At 33.3% G+C, this 26309-nt stretch overlaps 1 protein-coding gene across 1 annotated transcript in view; it reads left to right on the forward strand.

Annotated features, from left to right (window-relative positions):
• Positions 1-24695, forward strand: part of LOC140437213 (DNA primase large subunit-like) — a 33904-nt gene extending 9209 nt beyond the window's left edge. Inside the window, exons 3-6 of the mRNA XM_072526590.1 lie at positions 5628-5806; positions 14260-14515; positions 20516-20785; positions 24411-24695. Coding sequence (XP_072382691.1) covers positions 5628-5806; positions 14260-14515; positions 20516-20785; positions 24411-24601 — 896 coding nt within the window. The 3' untranslated portion in view covers positions 24602-24695. The remainder of the gene's footprint in view (positions 1-5627; positions 5807-14259; positions 14516-20515; positions 20786-24410) is intronic.
• Positions 24696-26309: the final 1614 nt, after the last annotated feature.

The following is a 26309-nucleotide window of genomic DNA, read 5'->3' on the forward strand; positions in this document are numbered from 1 at the left end:
CCAATTTTAATTACACAGCAATACAACAATTACAATATAATATCAACATTGACAACGTTCTGAAACTGTTTTCTTGTGGCACGTCTAAGTTAAATATTATGTTTATATGGGATTAAGCCACAATGGATTGTAATTAAAATTAGACTTTTGACTTGACAAAATTTGACGTTTCTATTTCCACTCCGGAAATTGTTTCCAAAAAGATTATTTATAGTCCAGTCGTCAGCGACGAAAATACCATTGAACCTCTAAAAATCATACGAAAAAGCTGAATTTTGCTGAAAATGTCAATTTTGGGACCCCAAAAGGATCCAAACAAATTTTCCTCTCCTACCACCCTGTTCCCTAAAACCGCCCGTAGTAAAGAGGGCGACAAACGGAAAAAATCGATTTACCAAAAATCTGTACGCCGAGGAAAAAAATGTTTCGAATAAAACATGTAGCTGAGATAATTTTGAACAAAAACGTTTATTAACACTTTTTATGTACAATGAACCGTTCTCTCATAAACAACGCTTGTAGCGACCGGATTTTGAATGTAAGTTACGCGCGCGAAATCAATTTTAAATTAAATTTGTATCAACTCTACGATAAAAATTCGATATCTTTTGATCAGAGCCATCATTTTTGCCATTTTTTACGACTCTATGAGATCATAAATTTATCACTTCCATTGATCGGTTACTATGGAATTTTCATTGTTAGAGCCTGATCTTCAAAACCTATAGCATGCAATTTCGGTTTTGAGTTTTGGCAACAAACGTAAGGCATTTGAATTGTGCCTAAAAACGCTGAATTTAAACTTTCACTATATTTTTTACAAACGATCTAAAATGTTTAAAACTGCTTCTTTTCGATAAAAGAAGTAAGTTATAGGTTTTGAAGATTAGACTCTAGTAATGAGAAATTCCATAGTGATAGGTGAATGAAAGTGATACATTTTATGTGAGTCGATACAAATTTGATTTAAAATTGTTTTCGCTCGCTGTTTTCTGAGAGAACGGTTTATTCTATACAAAAAGGGCTAATAAACATTTTTGTTTAAAATTATCTTAGCTACATTTTTTAATTGAACCATTTTTTTCTATGGCGCACAGATTTTAAGTAAATCGATCATTTTGTCTCGTTTTCAGAAATCAAATCTCTGACTACTGGACTATTAAGAATTTTGTTAAAAAGGTGTATAACCGCCAAAGTTGAGGTTATGTATTCTCAAACACAAAATTTAATTGTAATAGTAATCTTAATTGTAATTGTAATTGTGATTGTAATTTTAATTACAATCAATTGTGCCTCGGATATGTAAAAGTCTATGAAGAAGCATTTGCTTTTCAAACTATCGAGTAAAGTGGACACGGGACACGTCTAGAAGTTTCCAATTTTCATGTGGCGTACTGTTTTTACGGGAATGTGTATACATAGCAAAGACGAAATCGTTTTTCTTGTTTAATGAAAGTTTATAGATATTTTTGTTAAATGTCAAAAGGACGGTAATAAAATGCCTATTTTGATAAAAACAAAGTCGAGTATTTAATGACAAAACTATTTTTTTCAATGTTGCAGTATAGCAAAGTATTAGAATAGTTTGTGATGTTCGTGATTTGGAAATTCCTCCTCTTCTTCTCTTAACTCTTTTTACCCCCTAGGGTTTTAGATTTTTCTTGTGTTGTGTCTATTATCTTTTTCTAATCTTTTATCTTTCTCGATATCATTTTTATTTCTGTGTAGATCGTTGCTCTGGCTTTACCTGCTTTATAATATAATTTATTCAACTGTTTCTTGCTCATCCTTTTTTCGTTTCTTCACATTTTTAGTTTCTAATATTCTATTTGCCATATTTCGTTTCCCATCCTCTGTACGTGCTCAAACTATCCCAAGTGATTTCTGTTTATTTTACTTATGGATTCATGCTCTATGAATATATTATTTTCATGTTTTTTTTGCAATACCCAGTTTGCCCTTGCTTATTGGTATGTTCTTCTTCTTCTGCTTCATCTTCATAAGCAATTCTGCATGTTCATTGACGGATTAATACCTCTATGGAAGGTTGTCACTTCATTTTTTGCGCGGTCGTTCGATATTGGTTCTGCCGATTGGTGCCTTATCTTTTGCTAATTTGACAACACGGGTCTCTCCCATTCTGCTTATGTGGTTATTCCATTCTTTTTTCTATTTTGTGTCCATACACTATGTTTTTTTGTTGTGTTTATACACTGTACGTTACATATTCTTCTAATGTCTTCACTTCTCTTTCGATCTCTTAGCGTACTTCCTGTATTATGTAAATATTGTGTAAATTCAAAGGTATTTTATTTCCATTACTTGTTCAATACAGATGCCATCAATTTCTATATTACATTTGGTTGATTTTTGCTGATTACTATTGTTTTAGTTTTCTGAGATTATATTATCATATTAAATTCTTTTGTTTTTAAGTTAAATCTGTGGACCAGTCTTTGTAGACTATCTTTATCTTGGGCTATCAATATTGCGTCGTCAACGTAACGGAGTATTTTTACTTCTTTGCTTCCCATTCTGTATCCTCTTCCTTTGTTAACGCTTTTGATGATTTCATCCATGATTAAATTGAAGAGCATAGGGCTCAATGAGTCCCCCTGTCTTATTCCTATGCCTATTTCTATACGTTCTGTAAGTTTTCCATCTATTCTGACTTCCATTTTGTTGTTTTGGTAGATATTTTCGATAATTTTTATAATATTTAGGGGAACTTCTCTATTATACAGAAGTCGGATTACATCTTTGAGTCTTACTCTGCCAAATGCTTTCTTAAGTCAATCGGACACAGAAATGCTGGTCTGTTATACTTTAGTAATTTGCTTTATGGCGAATATTGCATCTGTATACAATCTTCCATTAAGAAAACCCTGTTCATCTGCTGAACTTATCCTCCGATTAATTAGTTTTTGTAAAATTTTAGTTGTAAGTTTTAGGTTAGTATTTAACAAGTTTATACCTCTGTAGTTTTCTGGCTGTTTTATATCTCCTTTTTTGAATAGTAGAATTAGTTCGCCCGTTCTCCATTCTTCCGGTGTTTTATTGTGTTTTATAATTTTAAATCTAAACTAACACTTAAATTGAAGAGCATAGGGCTCAATGAGTCCCCCTGTTTTATTCCTATGCCTATTTTTATACGTTCTGTAAGTTTTCCATCTATTCTGACTGGAAAAACGTTGTGACTTATAGTCTTTTTTATATATATATATACAAGTCGATCCGCCGGATCTTTGCACATCGTCATCATTCTTATTATAGGAAATAAATCAAAACATGTGAGTCAAACGTATGTCGGCTATAAGAATTATTATAAAAATTAGAAAATGGCTAATATTACAATTGACGTTTTTATACTTCTCTTTTATTTCATTTATTGCATTTAGAAAACTGGATACGTATACATTTATGAACGTGATTTTTCAATTTTTGGAAACCTATAGGTTGTCCAATAACATCTACAGTAAATAAATATTTAAACCATAGTAATAAGAAATTAAAGTATTTTTATTGAATATAAGCAAATATATGGTACTGACATATCGTCAGATGATGTTCCTGTTGTTGGTAAATATCGGTTTAGATTTAAGAAGGTTACAAAAAAGAATAGTAACAAAAATGTGATATGAGAAGACTAAAATGTGAGTAAACAAAAGAGACGTTTTTAAAGATTAGATAAGAACATCTAATAGAAAAAAGAGAAAAAGAACAGTCAGATGAATGACAAGATACTGCAACTCATGGAAAAAAGAAAAAAATTAAAGAACAACACAAGAATGTACAACAATATTCACAGACAAATAAGAACACAAATACGAAAGGCCCAAGAAAATTGGTTAAAATCACAGTGTGAAGAAATATATTTATTGAAAGAAAAACACGATACGTTTAAAATGCATAAACAAGCAGCTGGTCTTTCAACACAGATCAACAGAGAAACATCATCACAGATAAAAATCAAGAAATTTGCATATGGACCAAGTTTATCAAAGAACTCTGATGATAGTAGATAGTATATATATATATATATATATATATATATATATATATATATATATATATATATATATATATATATATATATATATATATATATATATATATATATATTTGAACGTGTCATTACAATTAATAAGATCCAATTTCGAGTTTGCAGAAAATATGTTAGCTGACGTATGGAGTTCAATAGAAATTATTGGCTATAATGTTACTGCAAAATATGTTGTTCCGGGCAAATAAGACCTTCCTCATTTCCCAGACATTAAATGATATGCAGAACTTATACGTAAAAACCAATACTTATTTCAAATTGTAAAGTGTAGAAAAAGAATGCTGTTGTCCAAGAAGTGGCCCATTTGTAGTACTAGACGACAGGTTTCTTCCACCACGAGTAAAAGTAAAACAAACAGTTGATGACTTGGTTTTTGATGATGGAAGGCAATTTTTCAATATTTTAGTCAATTTAGTTCTACGCTTAAATGTTTCACTCAAAGATTTTCTGCAAATGCCCTGCGATTATTTTTGTCTGACGCTAAAATTGAAGTTATTAAGTCGAACATGCAAATCTTTTGGTTTTTATTATCAAGTCACTAAATCGCCACATCGAACAGATCCATAAACAAGTTAACAAGCACACTGATATGAAAGTTAGGCCTATAAGAGTCGCTGCTCGTCGTGCTAATAAACTGATGTGTATTATTCAAAATTTAGAGCTCCAAGATGTTAAACGGCTCGATGAGAACGACGTAGACATTCCAAAATTGGATGAAAGTGAGCAGACACACAACATTGAACAGCAAACATCTAAATATCATCGAAAACTTCATGGATTCTGATGTCATGGACTGAAGACTGTTAATTGGAATCAAAATGTATACCAAAAATTTAAAAGAAATTTGTTTTGTTCGTAATATTAGGTACTTAAGATTATATTTGTACCTTACTCCATGTTGAACACCGTATCAATAAAGTTTGTTTAATTGAATATTATGTGCATTAAAGTCCTCTATCCTAAATCTAGTTTCTTATTTCTAGAATTATAACTTCTGCTGATGAATCAATAAAAAAAAACAGGATACAATTAAAGAACAATGCATATAACAATGTTTACGTAATGTGAATGGAGTAAGAGCTTTACGTACTTTTGCTGAAATAACTTTAGTATTTCACCACTTGCTTTATCGGGGCCAAGTGCTTTTCCATTTTTTTTCCGTTTGTATTGCTCATGTAACTTCACTTTCTGTTATAGATGGATCTGTTACAGCACTGGTTGTATAGTGTTCTACTATTTTATCTTCAAATAATTCATGTTGTTTTTCCATTATTTTAACTGTTCATTATTTTCTAATATCCTGTGTCTGTTTGTATCTTCTAAACTTTGGGATAGTTGTTTCCGGCGATCTTATTTAATTTCGTGTGCAGATGAAATGTATCGTATTTCATGTGCAAAAAATGATAGTTTTTTGACTTTTAAACTAAAAAATTTTTATAATAAACATAAAATAATATGTGATTATATGTTACTGCATGCACTTAGGAATTTATATTAAAATTACATATTATTTATAAAACCTGTACATACGTATTATTATACTTTTTTATTTGGAATATTTTAGGAATAAACGAAGGAATGTATTATTCATTAGATTTTTATAAGGTACCATTTACTGAAGTGTTAACATTGGTGAAGAATAGGAAAGTGTTGTTAGAGCATGGTTTTGCCTTTATACCCACTTCTGAATTGGTCGTATCGATCCAAACCCAATTTAGATCAGTTTTAAATGAGGCTTTAAGCGTAAGTATAACAAGAAAGCATAAACTGTGTTAAACAAATCCCTAAAAAAATATTGGATGCCTTATTATAATGTTTGTCTGTTTCAATGCTGTGAACATTTCTCGGGTCTGTGGAATAAAGCACATAAGTCAAAATAGGGTACTTTTCAAGTTACACAAAAAAGTAGTTTGTGATTTTTTTGGCAATTAGATAACAGATCATTTTTTTATGTTATTAGATACTTTCCTGGCTTCAAACTATTACCACAGTAAAACATAATACCAAACAGTTAAGTAAGTTTTTTATTTGACTTATGTTCAATGGTTTAAAATAAAAAAATGACATGGGTTTAAGTTTACTACAGAATTATATATAATTTATTAACATAGTTACTTTAAAATTCGGGTTCTTGATCATCTTCCACAGTATCTGTATCTGTGTTACGCAAATTTTCTGTTGAAGGCAAATCTTTATAAAATTGATGAAAAATATCTGGTATCAAGGACAGCAGTGACAACAAGTCGTTTCGTTTCTCATTAGAAATTGGCAATGGCTGATTAGAAATTACAGGTATTTTATAAGCATATGTGTATTTTATAATTGCAGCAGATCCCCTGCGTTTCAGATTTAAGAATTTAATCGGCACATCTCTGTATAAGTAATCTTTGAATAAGATAACACCAAAATCTTTTTCGAACCTTAACCACTTTGTCTGTAGCAATTTAAACTGTTCATTACTTACATATTTATGTCTTTGAACTAACGGACCTTTAAGAAGAGAAGAAAAATGGTTATCTGCTTTTTCTTTTCAATTATGCTATGGTCGGTATCAACTTCTAGGTCGCTATGTACGGTATCGTCAATTTATGATCTATCGTATCGAAATTAAGTGTTTGTAGAGCCAATGTGAACATTGAACTTGCGTGGGAGTTTACATTTTGACCAGCACATGTGTCAGAGTAGAAGATGACGTCTACAAATGTTTGTCAGAGTAGAAGATGACATCTGCAAATGTTTGTATAAACAGGAGGCAATTTGGTTAGCCCCTCGAGCTGTAATGGTTTCGTACCACACATAGCACAAGGCTTTTCCAGTTCTGTTGTCATGTACTGTTAAGTTGTAAGTCCACAATTGTCTTTTATAAAAAGCAACTGAGAAACTTAACGATGGTGTGAGACACTGTTGCAAATCAAATGTGAATGTCTGAGCTGTGAAGCCATCTTTACTTAGTTGTGTATCAAATCTTTTCTCCTGATATGTCTGATCTGCTGATATTTCATGTCTGTCATGTTTACCAACAAATTCGGTTTTAGATTGTTCGTCTTTACAAAGTTGTATTTGCATTATCATAAGCAACAAGTATCAATTCGAGGATTTTTAAATGATAGTTTCATTTTGTGCAATTCTTCTCTGCAGATCTTGATAGAAACTGGATTTTGGTGGCATTGTTTGTATTGATCATGCATTCTTCGTAATGTTAAGTGGAATGGTAAATATTTCTTCGAAGTAGTGTTTTTTGTGTAATGACTTTCATAGGACAGAAATGATTTTATATGAGTTTTTATCTGTCGTCTTTCATTTGAAATTTTTTTTGGGTGTAAAATTAATGCCACGCATATCATCAGTCTGTGTACCAGCAACAGATGCTCTTTTTTTAAGGCCACTGTTTTTATGAAGTTTTCACTTTCATCCAAAATCTTTAACAAACAACCTCGACAAAGGGGTTGACGAGTACCATTAACAAGCAAAAAATATTTGTAATTAATAGAAATAATTTGTATTTTGCTTTTCTGGATCAAGTGTGCGCTGTCTTGCTGTAATTTTATCTTGAATTTCCATTAGTGATCCCATAAATGCTGCACGTTTGGAATACGATCCCAATTTCTAGTACTCTGTGAATACAGCTTCCCGTATCTCAGCTGATAATCGTTCTTTGCATTTCATTCGACATATTGTTAACTCTTTAGCTCGTCTCTCAGGTATTACTTTTCCTTTGGGCGTTTTATATGCCAGACCCAAGTTACGTTAATTTTTTTTTATCTTTGAATCATCGGCCGACGGTTGATACTGAGAATTTTTTATCGGATCATCACTAGAAAAGTCACTTTCTTCAACACATTAAGTAAAAACACCTGATGGGGCAGATGATTTTTGACCCATTGAAATTAAGTGTACAGATACATTTTCTTCACCTGTAAAAGAATAAGAAATATAACATATCGGTGTACCTTTGTTATAATATATGTAGTTCTGAGACTCTTATAAAATACTTAGGGTTTTCGGTAGTAGATCGTTCTTGTACTGGAATTACATTTGTAGATAATTTTTTTTCCTGAAAGAAAAAAAAATAATTATAACATATCGGTATATCTCTGTTAACAACCAACACCACAAATTTCTGTTACAAGGATGTAATTACATACTAATACTTATTTTTACTTAGAGGGATTTCGTTGTTTTCTTTAGATAAATACATTTTAACTAAACGTTTTGCTCTTTGTCCCAACATGCCGCTATTTAACGATAACTATTATAACTAGCTTAAAAAATATTTAATATGTAATATCACCACGTTTACACACAAAATGTCACATAATGCTGAGACCTGTGTTATCTGTGATTTTAAAACGTTTGACCTTGTAGAATACACTGCGATTTGTTTATACTATGCCCGAGACATTTTACAAAAACCAAACTGGCGTGACATGTAACATGGCAGTGACATAGCACGGGCACGGCAATAGCATGGCAGGTAGCGCACACCAAAGTAGCATAACATTAAAAGGACTAGTAGCATGCTACTATCATTAGCATAATATTTAAATTCAAAATATCGCCCTCTGAGGATGAAGTTATGCTAACGCTTTTAAACGTCAACAATATGAACAAAACTCCTCCGCAACGTCAGTTTTGGGTACACCCTTATTGGAAAGAGATGCAAGGGCATAGTAAATTTAATGTATTTAAAGAATTAAAAAATTCCGGACTTGTGTTGTCATAGATACCTGCAAATTTCTCAATTAATGAGACAAAACGAATATTAAATTCTGGACTGTCTTCCATATTTATATTTTTCCACAAACAAACATACAAAATGCAACTAGCACGTAGCAAAAAGTAGAGCAAGCTCTATTTTTCACGACGTGGCGTAGCAAGCTGCATGACGCCACTGTCACTGTCATTTTGGTGTGCCCTGAATCATTGCATCCGTTTGCATTGGTTACATTTTAAGTAAATGCTAGACGCGCGCTACTTGCCACTTGTCATGCCAGTTTGGTGGGCGCTCTCCCTAAGAGACATCCAGGTGAATTATGGCAAGTGTATATAATTATACAAAGTCATACACTGATGCCTTTGTACGTTGTGGTACCTTTTAACATAAGTCGAGTTATGTGATTTAGTCGTAACTTTAACGTATGTTGAAAAGGTACAATTTTCAGTGTGGTTATAAAGGAACTAAATTGACTTATGTGCTGTAGTTATTTAATGAATCGTACCGAAATCCGCTGATTTATACAGAAAACCAAATTTAGCAAATTTTGACTTATGTGCTTTAGTCCGCCGACCGGACATTTACAATGGCAGTAAATGTCCATTTAAGGTACTATTACCGTCTTGAATGCTAAAAAATGGCATATTTTTAATTTTTTTTTGTTTCTGATTTATCATATATGACAATTAAACTTCTTTTATATTATTATACAATTTTTGAAGATTACTAAAAATTATTAAAAAATTGACTTTTTTCAGTCAAAAAATTTTATTATTATTTTTTCAAAAAATTGTAGTAAACTATCATAGAGTAAACTAAATCGACCAACTAGATCCGGAGATTAACTTCTGCTAGTTTTGAAAACGTAGTTTTTATCAAAATGGAAAGTGTACAAGGAGAACAGCGAAATTATTTAATTAACTTTATCAAGATAAGCAACTTCATCACTCATACGTATTACAACTAGTTAAAAATTTCATCAAACGAGATCAGTAACTGATAAAAAAGGTAGGGTGAAAAATGTGTAAAGACTGAAGCGGCGGAAATAGCTCAAAAATATGGTTTTTCGCGAACTACTACCAAAAAACGTTATTTTTATTCAACAATCAAGATTTATAATTAGACCAGGGGGTATCTGTTCTAAAACACACAATATTGTTAAAAATGATAATTTCACTATGCGAACACTTTAAAAGATGGGCTAAATTTTTTATTTAGCAACTGATTTAACAATTTATCTCGGCAGTTATGCAAATTGAAAAAATAATTATTATTTCAAAATTAGCAAAAACCATTAAAAAAGGGTAAAAAGTCAATGTTTTTCAATAATATTTTTCAGGTATTTAAAAACCACATAGAGCCTTCACGATTTACAGAAAGAATTTATACCGTAACTTATATCGAAAGTTCAGCCAAAAACACGTATTAAAAAAACATTAATATTGGTTAATTAGTTCTGAAGTTATGATCGATCAAAGTTGACTAACAGGAAAGAATGGCGTAATATTGCAATTAAATATTTGCAAGTAAATATTCATTTATACGTAAAACATGAAAAATAATCTATAATTCAACTTGTAGAAAATTTAATTGCAAATTGAATTGCACAATTTTTTTTCTAAAGTACATAGCTACCGAGATATAGCAACGAAAAGGAGAAAAAAAAAATCTAATTTTTTAAATTTTTTTTCACAAATTGTTTAATAAAAAATTTAGCCTACCTTTTGAAGTGTCCGTATACTGAATTTATCATTTCTAACAATATTTCCAAACGATTAAAGCAAAATAATAGGTTCATATATGATTTACCCAACCGAAAACAGATCCACCTGGTCTAAATACCATTCCTGCTTCATTGGAAGAACTAAGGCGACGAATAGTGAATGAATATAGAATATTATAATTATATGGACGTTGGTGGAAATAATTTTGACAATTTAATTAAATAATTATAGCTCAGGAGTAAACTGTTTTGAATTATGAATTTATTAATTTAAAATTTTGTTCGTTTTATTTACGTTACATTTAATAGTTTCCTATTAATGTTGCAAATTTAGTTTTAGTGTAGCATATATTACTGTTTTTTACTAAATATAGTAACTTTTGTTTTTGATGTATTGATTGTGAAGCTCCTATTTTGCTAGTTTCTGTCCATGACCTCACCAAATTCTGAACTTGTTCTACGCTCGCTGTCACGATTACGGTGTCATCAGCGTAAATTATGTTACTCAGTGTGACTCCGTTAATTTTATCACCTTTTATGTTTTGCACTGACGTTCTAATGATGTGTTCTTCTTCTTCTTCTTAACATGCTATACACCAAAGTGCGTCGGTGACTATCTCATTACTAGAATTCTGTTCTTGGCGGCGTGACACAGCTCGCCTGTATTGTGTATTAATGTCCATTCTTTAATATTCCTTAACCAGGATAATTATTTGCGGCCGGCTCCTCTCCTACCTTCGAGTGGTATTTCATATTTTGCTCCTCTCAATATGTGCCCAAGGTAACCAATCTTGCGTTTTTTAATTACTTCAAAGAGTTCTCTTTCCACGCCGGCTCTCTTAAGGACGTCATCGTTTCGAACTCTATCCACCCAAGGTATGCGCATCATTCTTCTCAATTACCACATTTCAAATGCTTCAAGTTTGTTGATAGATGTTTTTTTCAAAGTCCACGTTTCCATGCCATAAAGCAAGATGGACCATATGTAGCACTTCACCATTCTGTAGCGTATTTCGAAATTTAGGTTTTGATTACATAGGAGCGGTCTGAATTTCACAAAAGCTTGTCTTGCCATTTGAATTCGGGTTTTTATCTCTTTTTGTGGATCCGATTGGTCATTGATTGTGGTGCCAAGGTATTTAAAAGTTTTCACGCGTTTTATGCGATCGTCACCTATGCATATTATCAGGTTTTCTGGAGGGTTTCTGCTAATGACCATATATTTCGTTTTCAAAATGTTGATTTTGAGGCCATATTTTTTACCTATGATGTGTTCTACATATACGTTAACACAATATGAGACAGCACAATAAATATTTCAATTAGTTTATCGTGCTGCATGTCGTGTAGTATCTTTCGGTAGTTTCTAAAACATATGTAGAAATCGTGTTGGGCCTCCAAGTATTTCTCTACTATCAATGTGATCTAGCATTGTTTCTAGAATGCCTGTACCTTCTGGAATCATCGTCAGTTTTATCTGATGTTTTATTACATTTTCTATCACAAACTGCACAAACAACTTCGATGTTAGTATTTAGAACGGTTCAGTCGGATTTACTTTAGGGTACTTTGTTTCATATTTAAACAGGTTTTGCAAAATACTCCTCTAAAATTTCGTGTCAGATTTTCTCTTCTTATCCTCTGCTTCGATTTATGTCACTTCACTGCATTTTTCCTGTAGCCATACTCTCTTTACTAATTAAATTTTTTCATTTATCTCTCTTTTCCTTTTATTGCGTTTTCTTTTATATTATGTTTATTACTTCAACTATTGTGCAGGTTTTATTCTTTTTAGTTTGCTTCTTTCTTCTAATTTTATATTGATTGTTGTATTTTTAAAATTTCTCCATGCATCTTCTATTGCACCTTCTAAACGTTTCGCCTTTGGTGCATTTGTGTCCAGTTTGGTGTCAAAATATTCATGATATTTCTTTTTCTGTCATCATCCTCGATGTTGACAGTTTATTTTGTCCCGCTGTTTTATTTTCTAAATCTTTTTAATTTCGTTCTAACTTTTACTGCTACTGGATTATGATTAAAATTATTGTCACAATCTGTATAAGCTTCGGAGCTGGTTACCCAATTTCTAAATCTTTTGTCAAAATATATTCTAATTAGGTTTTCTTTATTGTATTGGGGGATTTTCAGGTACAAAGCCTTCTTTGTAGCTTGAACCAGCTGTTAGTATTTTTTGGAGTACTGAATAAAATAAGACCAATAATTATTTTCGTGGCTCAGTCCGTGCTCTCCTACTACGAATCGATATTTTAATTTTTAATTTTTGCGTTTCATTCTATCATAATGATTTCGTTTTTTTTTTAGAAATTTGATAGTCTTCTCTACATTTTCGTAAAATGTTTCTAGTTCATCATCTGATCTGTTTGAGACCGAAAAATAAACCTGTATTATACACTCAGATGAAAAAAAAACGCAACGGAAAAAAATTTGGTCAAATTCAAAGTATTTCAGTTTTTTATTTTTAGCCCTATTTTGATGATTTATTTTTAGCACACTATGTAAAAATTTATACATTTTAAGCGAAATGACTTTGCCACCCACAATTTACGACTTTTCCTATTATTACCGTTATCTTTTGTATTAATTTGTAATACGACGATGGGGCTTTGGTGACTGATATCGAAGGAATGTCATATCGACATCGCAGAAGCACTGTATTTAAATAAAGTGTTTCTGGGATGTACTTCTGTGAAAATACATACATAATGATTAAAAGCAACGACATGATCTTGGTTTTAATAAACAATGACAAAAATAACAAAACATAAAAAAACAACAATGTAACCTAACCTAAGTACGCAAATAACAAAGAAAAACTACTAAAAAAATAACTTAATATTTTGTGTTGTCTCCCCTACTCTCTATAACTGCCTGTACACGTCGGCTCAACTTCCTCTAAATATTGCGTGACACACATTGCAGGGTGGGGTCGTGCATTATCTTGTATTAATAGAAAATCATCGCCGATATATTGAGGAAAGAGTACTACGTGATTCGCTAAAATTTTCTCAATATACCGGTGTGAAGTCAACGAACCCTCAATAAATACCAATTCAGTGTGCGCCTCTCGGGATATTCCTGCCCATACCATCACCGAACCCCCTCCATGGCTAATGCGGGGACTGAAAGCACACTCCGCGCATCTCTCTCCAGTTCGACGCCATACTTATTCTCTCCCATATGATGAGTGAAGATAGTATCTTGACTCATCCGTAAAAAGAACATTACTTCATTGTCCTAAATTCCAATGTAAATGTTCTTGGAAAATTGTAGTCTAGCCACTCTGTGCCGTGGAAGTAATTCGGGCCCAGTTGCTGATCTGCAACTTGGCAAACCAAATTCATGTAATCTTCGACGAACTGTAAATACGCTTACATTATTGCCTCGAACCTTTTGAAGCTGATTTCTTGTTTGCAGCGCTGTTAAATGAGGATCCCGCAAAGCGTTGACTCGTATAAAACGATCATCTAAAGCAGTAGTTTTGCGCTTCCTGTCACTTCCCGCTTTACGCTTGTTTGTTCCAGTTCTTATAAACGTTCCACTACCCTTTGGATGGTAGAGCGATGAGTGTGTAGTACTCTAACCACATATTTATAATTTCGCCCATTTTAAATTAGAATGGTTATAAATATTTTCTGTTTTGAGTTCTTCAAATAAAGTATTGATTTATTTTAACTTATAAGGTGTTTGCTCTAAAGACACCGTGAAATACAAGAAATATATAGTTGATTGTTCTTTTAGCTTTACAACCAACGTCTTCCCTCACTTGATGACGATCGAGTAAACTCATTGTTGGATAATCTTCATAATCTTTACACAGGCAAAACTCATATTGTAGACGATCCAAAAGATGGCGGTATTAATCCCGCCAATTTAGACGTATACTCCCAAAAACACTTTCCGTTATGCATGAGACATTTGTACAATATATTAAAATCAAATCATCACCTTAAACATTTTGGAAGACTGCAACTAAGTTTATATTTAAAAGGAATAGGTAAGTTTTGAATTTTTTGTTACACTTTTGTTAGTAAGAATTTTAAATAATAAAACTGATATCTCTTCTACTAGAAGTATTATTTTGCAAATTACTCCTATTACAATTTAGATATTATTTTATGCGAGATTAAACCATTATTGCTTGTAGTGAGAATTATATTTTACATTTGCTTTGACGTTTCGATTTTCAATCGGGAAACCGCTTTCAAAAAACTCTGAAATAAAAATTATGAATGATTTTAACCTCATTTAATTGTTTTATTGGAAGTATTTACATTATTTCATTGGAATGAAGTATAGCCTATCGAATGAAGCTTTTTATTTGAATTGCACCCGGGTTGATACTTCCTATTGCATCGATATTGTCTAATAATGGTGGATTTCCGATATGAAGTTTGCTTCCTGTTCCGAGGCTGTACATTGTTTCTTTAAGCAGTATTCGTTTTTTACGATTGGTAGGTTGCTAACCACGAAATACATGAAAATAGGTATTCAACCACAAATACTACGGCCACTTGTTATAGAAAACGACGTCATCGAATCAGTTAACCAATTTGTATACCTGGGAACGCTCGTCAATACTGAAAATGACACTACCGCAGAGATAAAACGCAGAATTTGCACGGCTAATAGATGCTATTTTGGGCTTAATCTCCTTTTTAAATCTACAGTTATATCAAGAAATACAAAAGTAAAACTCTACAAAACAATAATACGCCCAGTCCTAACATATGGTTCAGAAACCTGAACTTTAACAAAAAGCAATGAAAACATGTTAGGATGTTTTGAAAGAAAAATACTAAGGCGAATCTATGGAGTGGTAAATGAAAATGGTGTCTGGAGAAGACGATACAACTTCGAACTCTATAGAATATACCAGGAACCAGATATCGTAAAACACATTAAGATAGGACGTCTGAGGTGGGTAGGCAATGTAATGCGGATGGAGCAAACCGACCCAGCTAGAAAAACGCTCCTTGATAGACCTATTGGTAAAAGAAGAAGAGGAAGACCCAGAACAAGATTCCTAGATAACATAGATCAAGATATGAGAAATATGGAAATACGTGCTTGGCGGAGGAAGGCCATGGATAGGGATGACTGGAAAAAAATTCTTGGGGAGGCTAGGACCCACACAGGGTTGTAAAGCCAAAATGATGATGATGAGGTTGTTAACCTTGCCAATCACCCTCCACACTATATCCGTGGTTGGGACTGGCTGTCAAAGCTACCAAAACAACACAATAAAAGTAAAAGTAGAAGAAGAACTAACTGACCATATTGAAGCTGGCAATGGGATAAGACAGGAGGATTCCCTAAGCATTTCTTCGAATCTGAATTTTACTTCTTTGTTACTTCTTTACTATTCTTTGTTGGTGATTCTAGAGATAGGAAGGTCGGCTTAGAATTTGATAATTTCTAAGGTGCAGATCTACTGCCAGGAAGCTACTTTAGGTGTCCAGTTTACTTCTGTTGTTATTGAACACTAGACAAAGGTAAAGGTATTTCTGAACTCAAATAAGAACCCTGAGATATAATAAAAACAAACAAAACAATTAAATCCTGTCCATCTAGAAAAGAGCGGTATGAATGGTCGTGTCAGTTGCATGCAGATCGTGGGTATGTGCGTAGTTTGAGCATAGCTGTTCATCATCTGGAGGAGCCAGTGTAGTATTTTTGGTCCAAACTTCTTAATTTACTCTGAGAGTAAATCGTCAATGTCCGGAGCCTTATTATTTTTCATTATGTGGATGGCGGATCTAAGATCAGCATCACTGAAAGGTTTGCGCATCTGACTGGTTTTGTTCTCTCCCATTTTAAGTTTTTACATTTTTTTCCAGGTGCTCTGCCATTTTTAAGGAGTTTGGTTTGCATTTGTTTGCCCTTTCACTAGGGCCATGGCTAAGATTCTGCTATAGTTTCTAAGCAGGTCTACTATTCTGTGCCATGCTTATATTTTCTATGAGATTGCACCATTTAAATCTTCCTTCATCTAAGATGTTAGGAAGTAATATTTCTCCAGCTCGGTGAGTATTGAACACTGTTTCTTCTAGAAACAGTTTTCACCATGTTGATAATTTGTCAGTCTTCTGTTATTGGGCGAGTGTTAGTTCCATGGTAGTTGGTTCAACTTTGTTAATCGAGATCCGAGGCGAATTTTTCTTTTTTTTTAATTAAATCTCTTTTTAAACGTCGTTTCATTTGGTGTTATTACAGCGCTCGTATTACAAATGAGTGGTTTGTGTTGAGTGCGAGGAATCGCAACTCCGATATGCTTTTTACACTGAGCTGCTATTTGGCTGGATACACAAATATTGTCCGGAGTGTATCCTCTTTTCCACCTATCGCTGTTAAAAGAGCAGGGAAGTTTTTTTAGTGTATTAGTTGTAGTATCATTGTCATCAGGGCCTTTTTAACTGTATATATATACAGTTCAACATGCCCTAGAGGATCATAGCTTGGATTTTTTTCACTGTTTTCGTTCATTTTCTTCTGTCCATGGCCACAGTTCTATAATTTGTTATCCCAATTGATTTTAGATCTGCCTAGATGAGTGTCCGGGACGAAAACCACTCTCTTCTTCTGAAGTTCGCAGCTTTCCTCCATGCTTTCTCCATACAACCCAACCACAGAAGGTGCGACGAATATTCCCCTATAACCATTTTGGTCTTTTTTTGTTTCCCCTTTTTATATATGGAGCAGTACGTTTCCCTTTTTAAGTAAAACATTTTCCATTTCTTCGGTATTTTTCCATCAAATAAACATCTGTTGAAAAAGCAATTGGACTTCGTAGGTCCTAGGTTTTCACCAAACGTAACCGGAAGTAGAATCGTAAGTCGATATTACAACTCTTTGTGTAACTTTGCGTCGGTTGATATATGATTTCACTAATTTTGAGTAAGTTTTGCCAAACTTCTGGTCATAACTTTTTAACTGGTTCTGCTATAAAAACAGGAGATATATATTTGTTCTCGTCTTGCTAAGTCGCGTCGAATAATATACCGCTTATACTGTTTCGACGGAAAACAGTAATTCCGGTTGTAACGCTGGTACAGGAAGTCCGAGGTCAAACTTCTCACTTTTAATACCATCTTTGATACCACTTTAATACCATCGAGCAAAAAGACAAAAGAGGGAATCTAATCGTTATGAAAAGGAGACCAAAAAAAGTGGCCTCTGATGGCGGACATATCCGGAAATGCGAATGCGCCAAATTTAAATTTCATGACACTTCACAATAATCATACAGTGGTGTAGGGGTTTTAAATTATCTATTTATTTGGTATATTACATAATATTAATACATAATACACTTTTTTTAACACTAGAACATAATAAAGTTTTAATTAAATAATAACAATAATAGTCTAAAATGTGAAACAATTGTTAAAAAACTTCAATAGAAAATACAAATAATCTTTCATGTGACAGTTGGGACAAACAAGAACATCAGCAATAACAACTAAATTTGATTTCGTAAACAAGGAAAGAGTCTCTCTTTCCTTGTTTAATATGGCCTCTCAAGATGGCACTTCCTGTCTAACAATATTTTTGCCCCCACTACCTTTACATTCCCCCTTTTGTCTTTTTGCTCGATGGTATAAGCTCTCATTCGACACCTCATTTGTTATTCTTCTTCTTCTTTAAGTTCCATCTTCTATCGAAGGTTGGAAATCATCATGGCTATGCGGACTCTGTTGACTGCCGCTCTAAAAAGTTCTGCACTACTGTATTCAAACCATTCCTTTAAGTTCTTAAGCCAGGATATTCTTCGTCTTTCCACATTTCGCTTTCCTCGGATTTTGCCTTGCATAATATGTTGTAATAATGCGTATTTTTGCCCTCTCATCACATGTCCTAAGTACTCAAGTTTTCGTCTTTTGATAGTTAATATTATTTCCGCCTCATTTCCTATCCTTCTAGTTACTTCCACGTTTGACATTCTTTGAATCCATGATATTCGTAGGATTCTTCTGTAACACCAAAATTCAAAGGCGGCAACTTATTCAGATGGACTTGTTTTAGTGTCCACGCTTCCAAACCATAAAGAAGAGTAGAGAACACGTACCATCGAAGCATTTTCAGGCGTAGTTCTAACCTTATATCCCGACAACAAAGAAACCTTTTAAGTTTAAAAATAATGCATGTGCTACTTAGTTTAATGAATGATGCACGTGCTATTTCAATGCGTGTCCTAATTTCTTTGGTTTGGTCTACATCTGATGTTATCCATGTTCCTAAGTATCTTCAATAGTCAATTGGAAATTTGGATGTGCAGATTTAGTCATGATCATGCATTTAGTTTTCTTTAAATTTATCTTCAGTCCGTACTCATGACAGCGTTCATTAAGGCGTTGCATTACGTTCTGTAAATCCGTTATTATTACTGTAACGTCTGCAAAACGTAAGTTATTCAAAACTTCTCCATTGATAGATATACCTTCTATTGAGTCTTAGAGCGCTTTTTGAAATACCGCTTCACTGTAGACATTGAAAAGTAGTGGGGACAGCACGCAACCCTGGCGGACTCCTCTCTGTATTTTGATATTTTGGGTGTACTGGTTATCAACTCTTACCTTGGCAGTTTGATTCCAATATAAATTAGATATAATTTTCATATCACGACTGTCAATATTTTTACTTTTTAATATATCTACAAGCTTTTTATATTGAACCTTATCAAATGCCTTTTCAAAGTCTACAAAACATAAGTACATGTCCTGATTCATGTCCGTGCATCTCTGATCCAGCACATTCAAGCCGAACAAAGCGTCTCTTGTACTCATACCATTTCTAAAGCCAAATTGTGTGTCACTAATTTCATATTCAAGAGTTTTAACACTTCTGCTGTGAATTATTTTCAAAAATGTTTAAAGTGAGTGACTCATTAAAGCTATTGTTCTGTGATCTGAGCAAGTTGTTGCACTTGGCTTTTTGGGATTTGCTACCAAGGTCGATTGCAGCCATTGTCTGGGATTGTGGCAGTCTGATACATTAGATTAAAGAGTTCAACCATTACATCAATAACATCTTCATCGATGAGTTTTAATAATTCGATTGGCACATAATCTGGTCCAGTAACTTTACCCTCTTTTGTGTTTTTGATGGCATAGATGACTTCTTCTCTTAATATTATTGGTCCGGTATCCTCGGTGATTTCTAATGACAGTTCTTCTCTTTCATCATTAAATAGTTGTTGGATGTAATTGGTCCAGTGACATAATCTCTCCTTCATATCAGTAATAATATCCCCTTTATCATTTTTAAGGATATTCGTTCTTGTACGTTTTCTAGAACCTGTCATTTCTTTGATTTTTTTGTGTAAATTAAAGCTATCATACTTTTTATCCAGATCTTCTATTTCCTTGCATCTGTCGGAGAGCCACCTCTCTTTTGCCTCTCGAATTTTCTTTTTGATGTTTCTCTGAATTTCTTTGTATTTATTCAGGTCTTTTGCTTTATGTTATTCTATCAGTCCTAATAATGGAGAAGATATGTTCATGAATAGATAGACGGACGGACAGACACACATGGATAATGTTTGTACCATTTTTTTCTTCTTACAGATGTTGGAGATCAGCATGGTTATCCTAACTTTGCTTGCAGGTATTCGTAATAGCCCAGTTATAGACGCATTGAACCACTTAATTAGTTTTTGAAGCCAGGATATTCTTTTTCCTGGTCCTCTCTTTCCAAATACCTTACCCGGAAGAATGAGTTGCAACAAGTCATATCTCTGTTTATTTCTCATAACGTGGCCAAGATATTTTAACCATTTTTTTAATGTTGTAAAATGAGCGAAAACCATATTTGTTGTAATTCTTGTTTTAATTATATCAAACATCTGCGAGGATTTATACTGCTGCTGTAATGGTAGGAGCAGTAGTGGGATTACCGTTGTGGGGAAACATTCGGTGTACTACTACTATTTGTAAAGACAGTTAATTCTAGAATGATTAGTTACTAATATTTTTTAAATAGTTTAATTTTTTTTTAGGACTTGCTTATGAAGACGCTATGGAATTCTGGAGAGAAGAGTTCACTAAGAATCCCCAGATTGACCAGAATAAGTTCGATAAGAGTTACTCATATACTTTTAGACATTCATACGGAAAAGCTGGTGGAATGACAAATTATTCTCCTTATAGCTGTATCAAAGTAATTATGAGTAATGTTGGACCAGGTGAACATCATGGCTGCCCGTTTAAACACTGGGATCAAAGTATATTGAAAAGCAAATTAGGAGAAATTGGAATACCAACACAAGGTATGGTTGTCTTTGATCTGTTAAAAGATATGCAATTATTATTGTTTAACTTATGTATTTTTTTGGCCCACTATTTCAGGCGGTAGAATGTCTAACTATCGCGTAAAAGGACTAGGATCGATCTGGCGAAAACATCTAGAAACAATGTATAAAATATCTAGAAGCTCCAGGTCGACTAAACCTGAATAAAATGTGTTAAAGTCTTAACATACCATGAAGAATCATTTATTCTTTCTGTTACAATAAATAATTTCAAACACTCTTCGATGCCATGTTTGTCTTCGATTGTAAGCTGGTCGTAAAATGTTCTTCCTCTTCTCCTTCTTCCTTGGTTTCACTAGAAAAACAGGTATTCATTTTTACTCAGATGTGGGTCAGTAAGTTTTATTGTTTTCGGAATCCCTATTTAAAGAGTAATTAATATTTCAGTGTTATTGTTTTACTTATGCAATTTCTTCGTATGTATATGGTAAAACAATGTTTTATTGATGAAATTATGTTAAGAAATAACTCACTTTATGAAAGTTCGTTAATTTCGTTGAAAGCCGTTGAATTGCGCGGTTTGATGTTTTGCTATAAATTTTTGGATTGGAGCGGCAATAAAGACATTTTATGTTCGCGTCTCAAAGCAGACTTTTTTTTGCCAACACAACAGTGTAATCTCAATTAATCTGCAACTCCGTTGCAGAAAAGAGAATTCACAACAATATGAGTCCTGTTTTTATTCGTTGTCTTCTGTCCAAGGTTGGCATTCAAAATGGTAATTGTAGCTTTGGAAAGTGTTACACGAAAAATTTCTGCGTATGATCGTTCAAACCGTCTCCACAGGTTCTTCAGTAATGAGTTCTGGCGTTTTCCTACTTTTGCCCTATACTTCACTTTCTAACATGACTCGGATAAGTGATATCTTTCACCTCTCAACATATGACTCAAGTATTGTACTTACAAAAGTAAGAATGCTGTGATGCTACGTCTTTTCTGTCCTTTTTTGAAGTGTTGAATCGTGGACCTTGAACGAAGATATGTGCAGAAAACTGGAAGCATTTGAGATGTGGCTAGATCGGAGAATGCTTAAGACCCCGTGGACTGACCTAGTCACAAATGAGGAGGTCTTTAGAAGAATGAATAAGAATCGAGAAGTACTGACCACTATCAAATCTCGAAAGTTACAGTTCTTTGGACATATTATGCGAAATGAATCCAGATATGCTCTCCCTCAAGCCATCCTGCAAGGAAAAATATTTGGAAAACGAGGTCCAGGAAGAAGAAGAACATCTTCGTTAAAGAACCTCAGAATCTGGTTCAATACAACATCTGTGCAGCTTTTCCGCGCTGCTGCAGATAAGATAAAGATTGCCATGATGATCGCCAATATTCGTAACGGATAGGCATATCAAGAAGAAGAATTATACTTTCCTCTCTTTGATCGTGCCTAGCAGTTCTTTTTGTTTACTCATGCGCCGAAGTACCTCACCATTAGTAACTTTTTGTATCCATAGAATTCTCAGCATGCATGCATGATATATACATCCCAAAGACATCTTTTCTTTTTTTTTGTTTCAGAGTCAATTATCCAACTTTCACAGCAATAGAGTAAGATAGAGAAAACGTAACATCTAATCATTCGGGTTCTGAGCTCGAGACTAAGATCCGATCTTGTAAAAAATGTGTTCATGTTCATAAGCGTACTTATGAAATGAGTACCTTGTACCGGTATATATAATTATAATAATCAAACTGTTTATAGTTATAAAAACTACCTGTCCTCTTATAAACTTAATATACTTATAAGTACTTATAAAAACTCTATTGTCAAAATTTATTGTCATTCTTCTATATGTTGACAACGGTGGCGCATCAATACTTGGAGATCGAATAGACTTTCGCCAGCAAGAATGTTGAAGTATTTCATTGTTCATGATAATTGATAATTAACATGAGTGGTAGTCGTGTTATAACATTTCAACAAACTTTGCAGCCAGGAAATATGTCTTCTTTTTGGTCCACTTTTGTTATTTACCTTCTTTTGGAGAATCAATCGAAGAAAAATATAACGTTTTTTATTTCTCGTTATGTGTCCTAGATAGTTTAACTTTTGAGTTTAAGATACGAATAAAACACTACAACTCGAAATCCTCGAGCCAATTCATATTTGCCACAGTTAATCTCTATGCTTCCATTCAGCAGAGCAGAACTGTGAGTATGTAGCAATTTTTTTTAATGATATCTCTGTTCTCCAAAATTGGGTTCATCCTAACGAATTCCGGTTTTGTTTTTATTATTCATTGTTTGATTTCTGTTGGATGGTCCTATTGGCTGTTTAGATTGCTACTGAGATTTATGTATAATATTCGATTCTTTCGATCTTATGTTAGTTAGGCCATTAGGATTAGATGTTCAAAATTTTGATCTTTTTTATCTGTTTAATATCTAGCCTGTATCTATTGATGACTTCAGTTATGCGATTCACTATTTTTATTTCATCGTCTAGATTATCCGCAAAAACTATGGTTTATAGATAGTTTTGTATATCTATACTTTCATCATCATTATTATCTCCCAGCTTTCCGCGTCCACTGATGGACATAAGGCCCGTTCAGACGCCTCCAGGAAATTCTATTTTGCGCAAGTATATCCAGTTATGTTCTATTATCTCTCCATTGTCCTAATCGTCTGTCCATTGTGTCAGTCGCCTTTCCCAGCTTCTCTTATATTCACGGGGTCTCCATTCCAATAATCTCTTAGTCCATCTATCCAGATAGGGCCGTGCTTCATGTCCTGCACATATCCATTCTAGCCTTGATAGTTTTTCTATGATGTCTTCTATTGTTATTCTTCTGCGATTCTCTTCGTTTTTAACGGGGTCTGTAACTCTTATTCCTAATATTGATTTTTTCATTTTCTTCTGTGCAATTCTCAGTTTATTAGCAATATTTTTAGTGAGCGTTAGTATTTAGGATCCATATATGTTATAGCTAGAAGCATGCATTGATTATATACCTTTCTCTTAAGGCTCATAAAGATTTCATTATTGAATGCGTCCTTCAATTTGCCATATACAGCCCAACCTAGACAAATTTTTCTTTGTATTTCTTGTGTCTGGTGATTTTTAAGTCCGGGCGAAGATATCTGCTCATTTCCGATGAGTAAGTTTGTCATAAAATTTGTTTTACTTTTGTCTATTTGTAATCACACTTCTTTGGTTGCCTGTGAAGCGTCCGGCTTTATGTAAATCATCTTCAATGAGGACAATATTGTCGGCAATTCCAAGTTTGTTAACATTTTTTTGTCGATATTTATCCCGGTCTTATACCAATTGAATTTTTTGAAAGCATGCTCCAGAACTGCTTTAAATAGCTTGAGTGACATCTTGTCTCCTTGACTAACGCCTCTACAATGGGAACTCGTTAGTTGGTTATTTCATGGAGTTGAACACTTGCTGTTGATTTTTATGGATATTATAAATTAAGCGGGTGTATGTGTAATACACACATTGGGTGAGAGCCCTGATTATTCAGTTCGATATATGTACGTTTCTTTCGTTATACTTTACTTTTTATTAATAGTTTTTATTTCCGAACTGATATGGGTCGTTACAAATGTTTAAGAAAATTCTAATTTTTAGGTGTTACTTCTATTGTGGAGTTGGTCAACGGTGGACATTATCAAATAGCCTGCAGTAAATACTTTGAATGTGTTCATGGCGGACATCAACCTCCGAATATGATCAGCCATCCCAATCAATATTTTGCAGACAGTATGAGTCTTTTAAAAGAGAAACAAGAAAAACAGGATAAGCAAATGAAAACAAACTAGTTTTTAAATTTTATCTTTTAATGAACTTTTTTAGTTATGTAAAAACTTGTATAAAGCAATATTTTACAAAATAAATTATTTTCATTTTTTTATATTTATTTAAGTATTTTATTTAAGTTTTAGTATTTTGATTATTCTTGGTATATATTTTGGTGTTATTAAACTTAATAATGGGTTTAAGAAAAATATTTTGTTGTTATATAGACATATAACAAAAGAAAAGACCATTATTTCTACGGGTTTCAACGTATGAGTAGTAAATAGTGATACAAACGGCAGCTTATTGACTGAAAGTTGGCGCCAATTTGTTAAAGAATTGATACACGTTTTTTTAACGAATTTTAGTGCAGTAAACTTCATATTAAATTTGAATGAATTTTACTATTAATAAAATAATAGTGTACAGTGTCCAAAAACAACACAAAGAGGGCCTGTTGGCCCAGAGAAGAAGCGCAGAAACTCCAGATGACCAAAAATGTAAGTAAATATGACGATATAGTAGCCAGAGATTAATGATAATGATGATTTAAATTCAAATTCAGATTGTGCAAACTGTGACACAGATAATCCAGGTGTATCAGACGCAAATTTAAATTAGAATACTGATGAATTAAATGTTGACATAAATATAAATTCACGTCAATCAAACAAAACTGCTGTACATAACTGAAATTAATTAACTAAATGTTGATAAAAACATAAATTTAGGTCCATCAGACACAGATTTAGAGTTAAACAATAATAAACAAGGCAATAGTGTGCATGTGCATGACATAGAAGTGACTACCAATATTACCCACAACGATAGTAATAGTGACAGTTATCGCGATACATACGAAATATCAACGAACCGAAAAAGACAATTCTCCCCGGGAGGAGACTCAGATAGTAGTTTTGAAGACACTAATCTTGTTAAAAGAACTAAAGAAAATAGAAGAATGGAGATGGAATCGAACTTAGCCAACTCAATGCAAACATTGGTTGCGCAAATGAAGAGAATGCAAGAATAGAACAAATGTTTGAAAAATCAAATTCATCCAAAAAAATTAGTGGAATCGTCCTTAAGACAATAGGAAAAAGCCAAGATATTTTCCAAAAAGCAGCAGAGAAAGGAATAGGCTCGAGAAACAAATTTACCAAATCTGGCAGATCGATCGTCATCCAAACAAGTGACAGAGATGGCGGCTACCTAAACCTGATTAAAGTGTTGGAGAAATATAACGAAAACAATAAAATAGAGTGGATTGCCTATCCAATTGATGTTAAAAAAACCAAACGAGTGTTGATAAAAAGGACTGTCAGAAACGACAGACATAAAATTACAAAGGAACTAAACGAAAAAGGCATTGACACAATCAAGGTATCAAACATGATATCAAAAAAAGAGAGGACAAAAGCAACTAGCACTTTTCCTAGTCACCATCAATGAGGAAGACGACCAAAAAATGAAAAAAGTCACCGATCTCTGCTACATGAGGATATATGTAGAAGATGAAATAAAAAATAATAAGGAAGTAATGCAGTGATATAACTGCCAGGAATTCTTCCACGGATCAAAGGCCTGCCACTGCGGCTCAAGATGTGTCAAGTGCGGAGAAAATCACTTAAGCAAAGAATGCCAAAAAGACAGAAACACAAAATGTACAAACTGTGGCGAATCTCATACAGCAAATTACAGGGGTTGTTCAAAGGCAGCCAAAAAGAAAAA

Source organism: Diabrotica undecimpunctata, chromosome 3 (assembly GCF_040954645.1).
Source record: "Diabrotica undecimpunctata isolate CICGRU chromosome 3, icDiaUnde3, whole genome shotgun sequence".
Taxonomy (NCBI): Eukaryota; Metazoa; Arthropoda; class Insecta; order Coleoptera; family Chrysomelidae; genus Diabrotica; species Diabrotica undecimpunctata.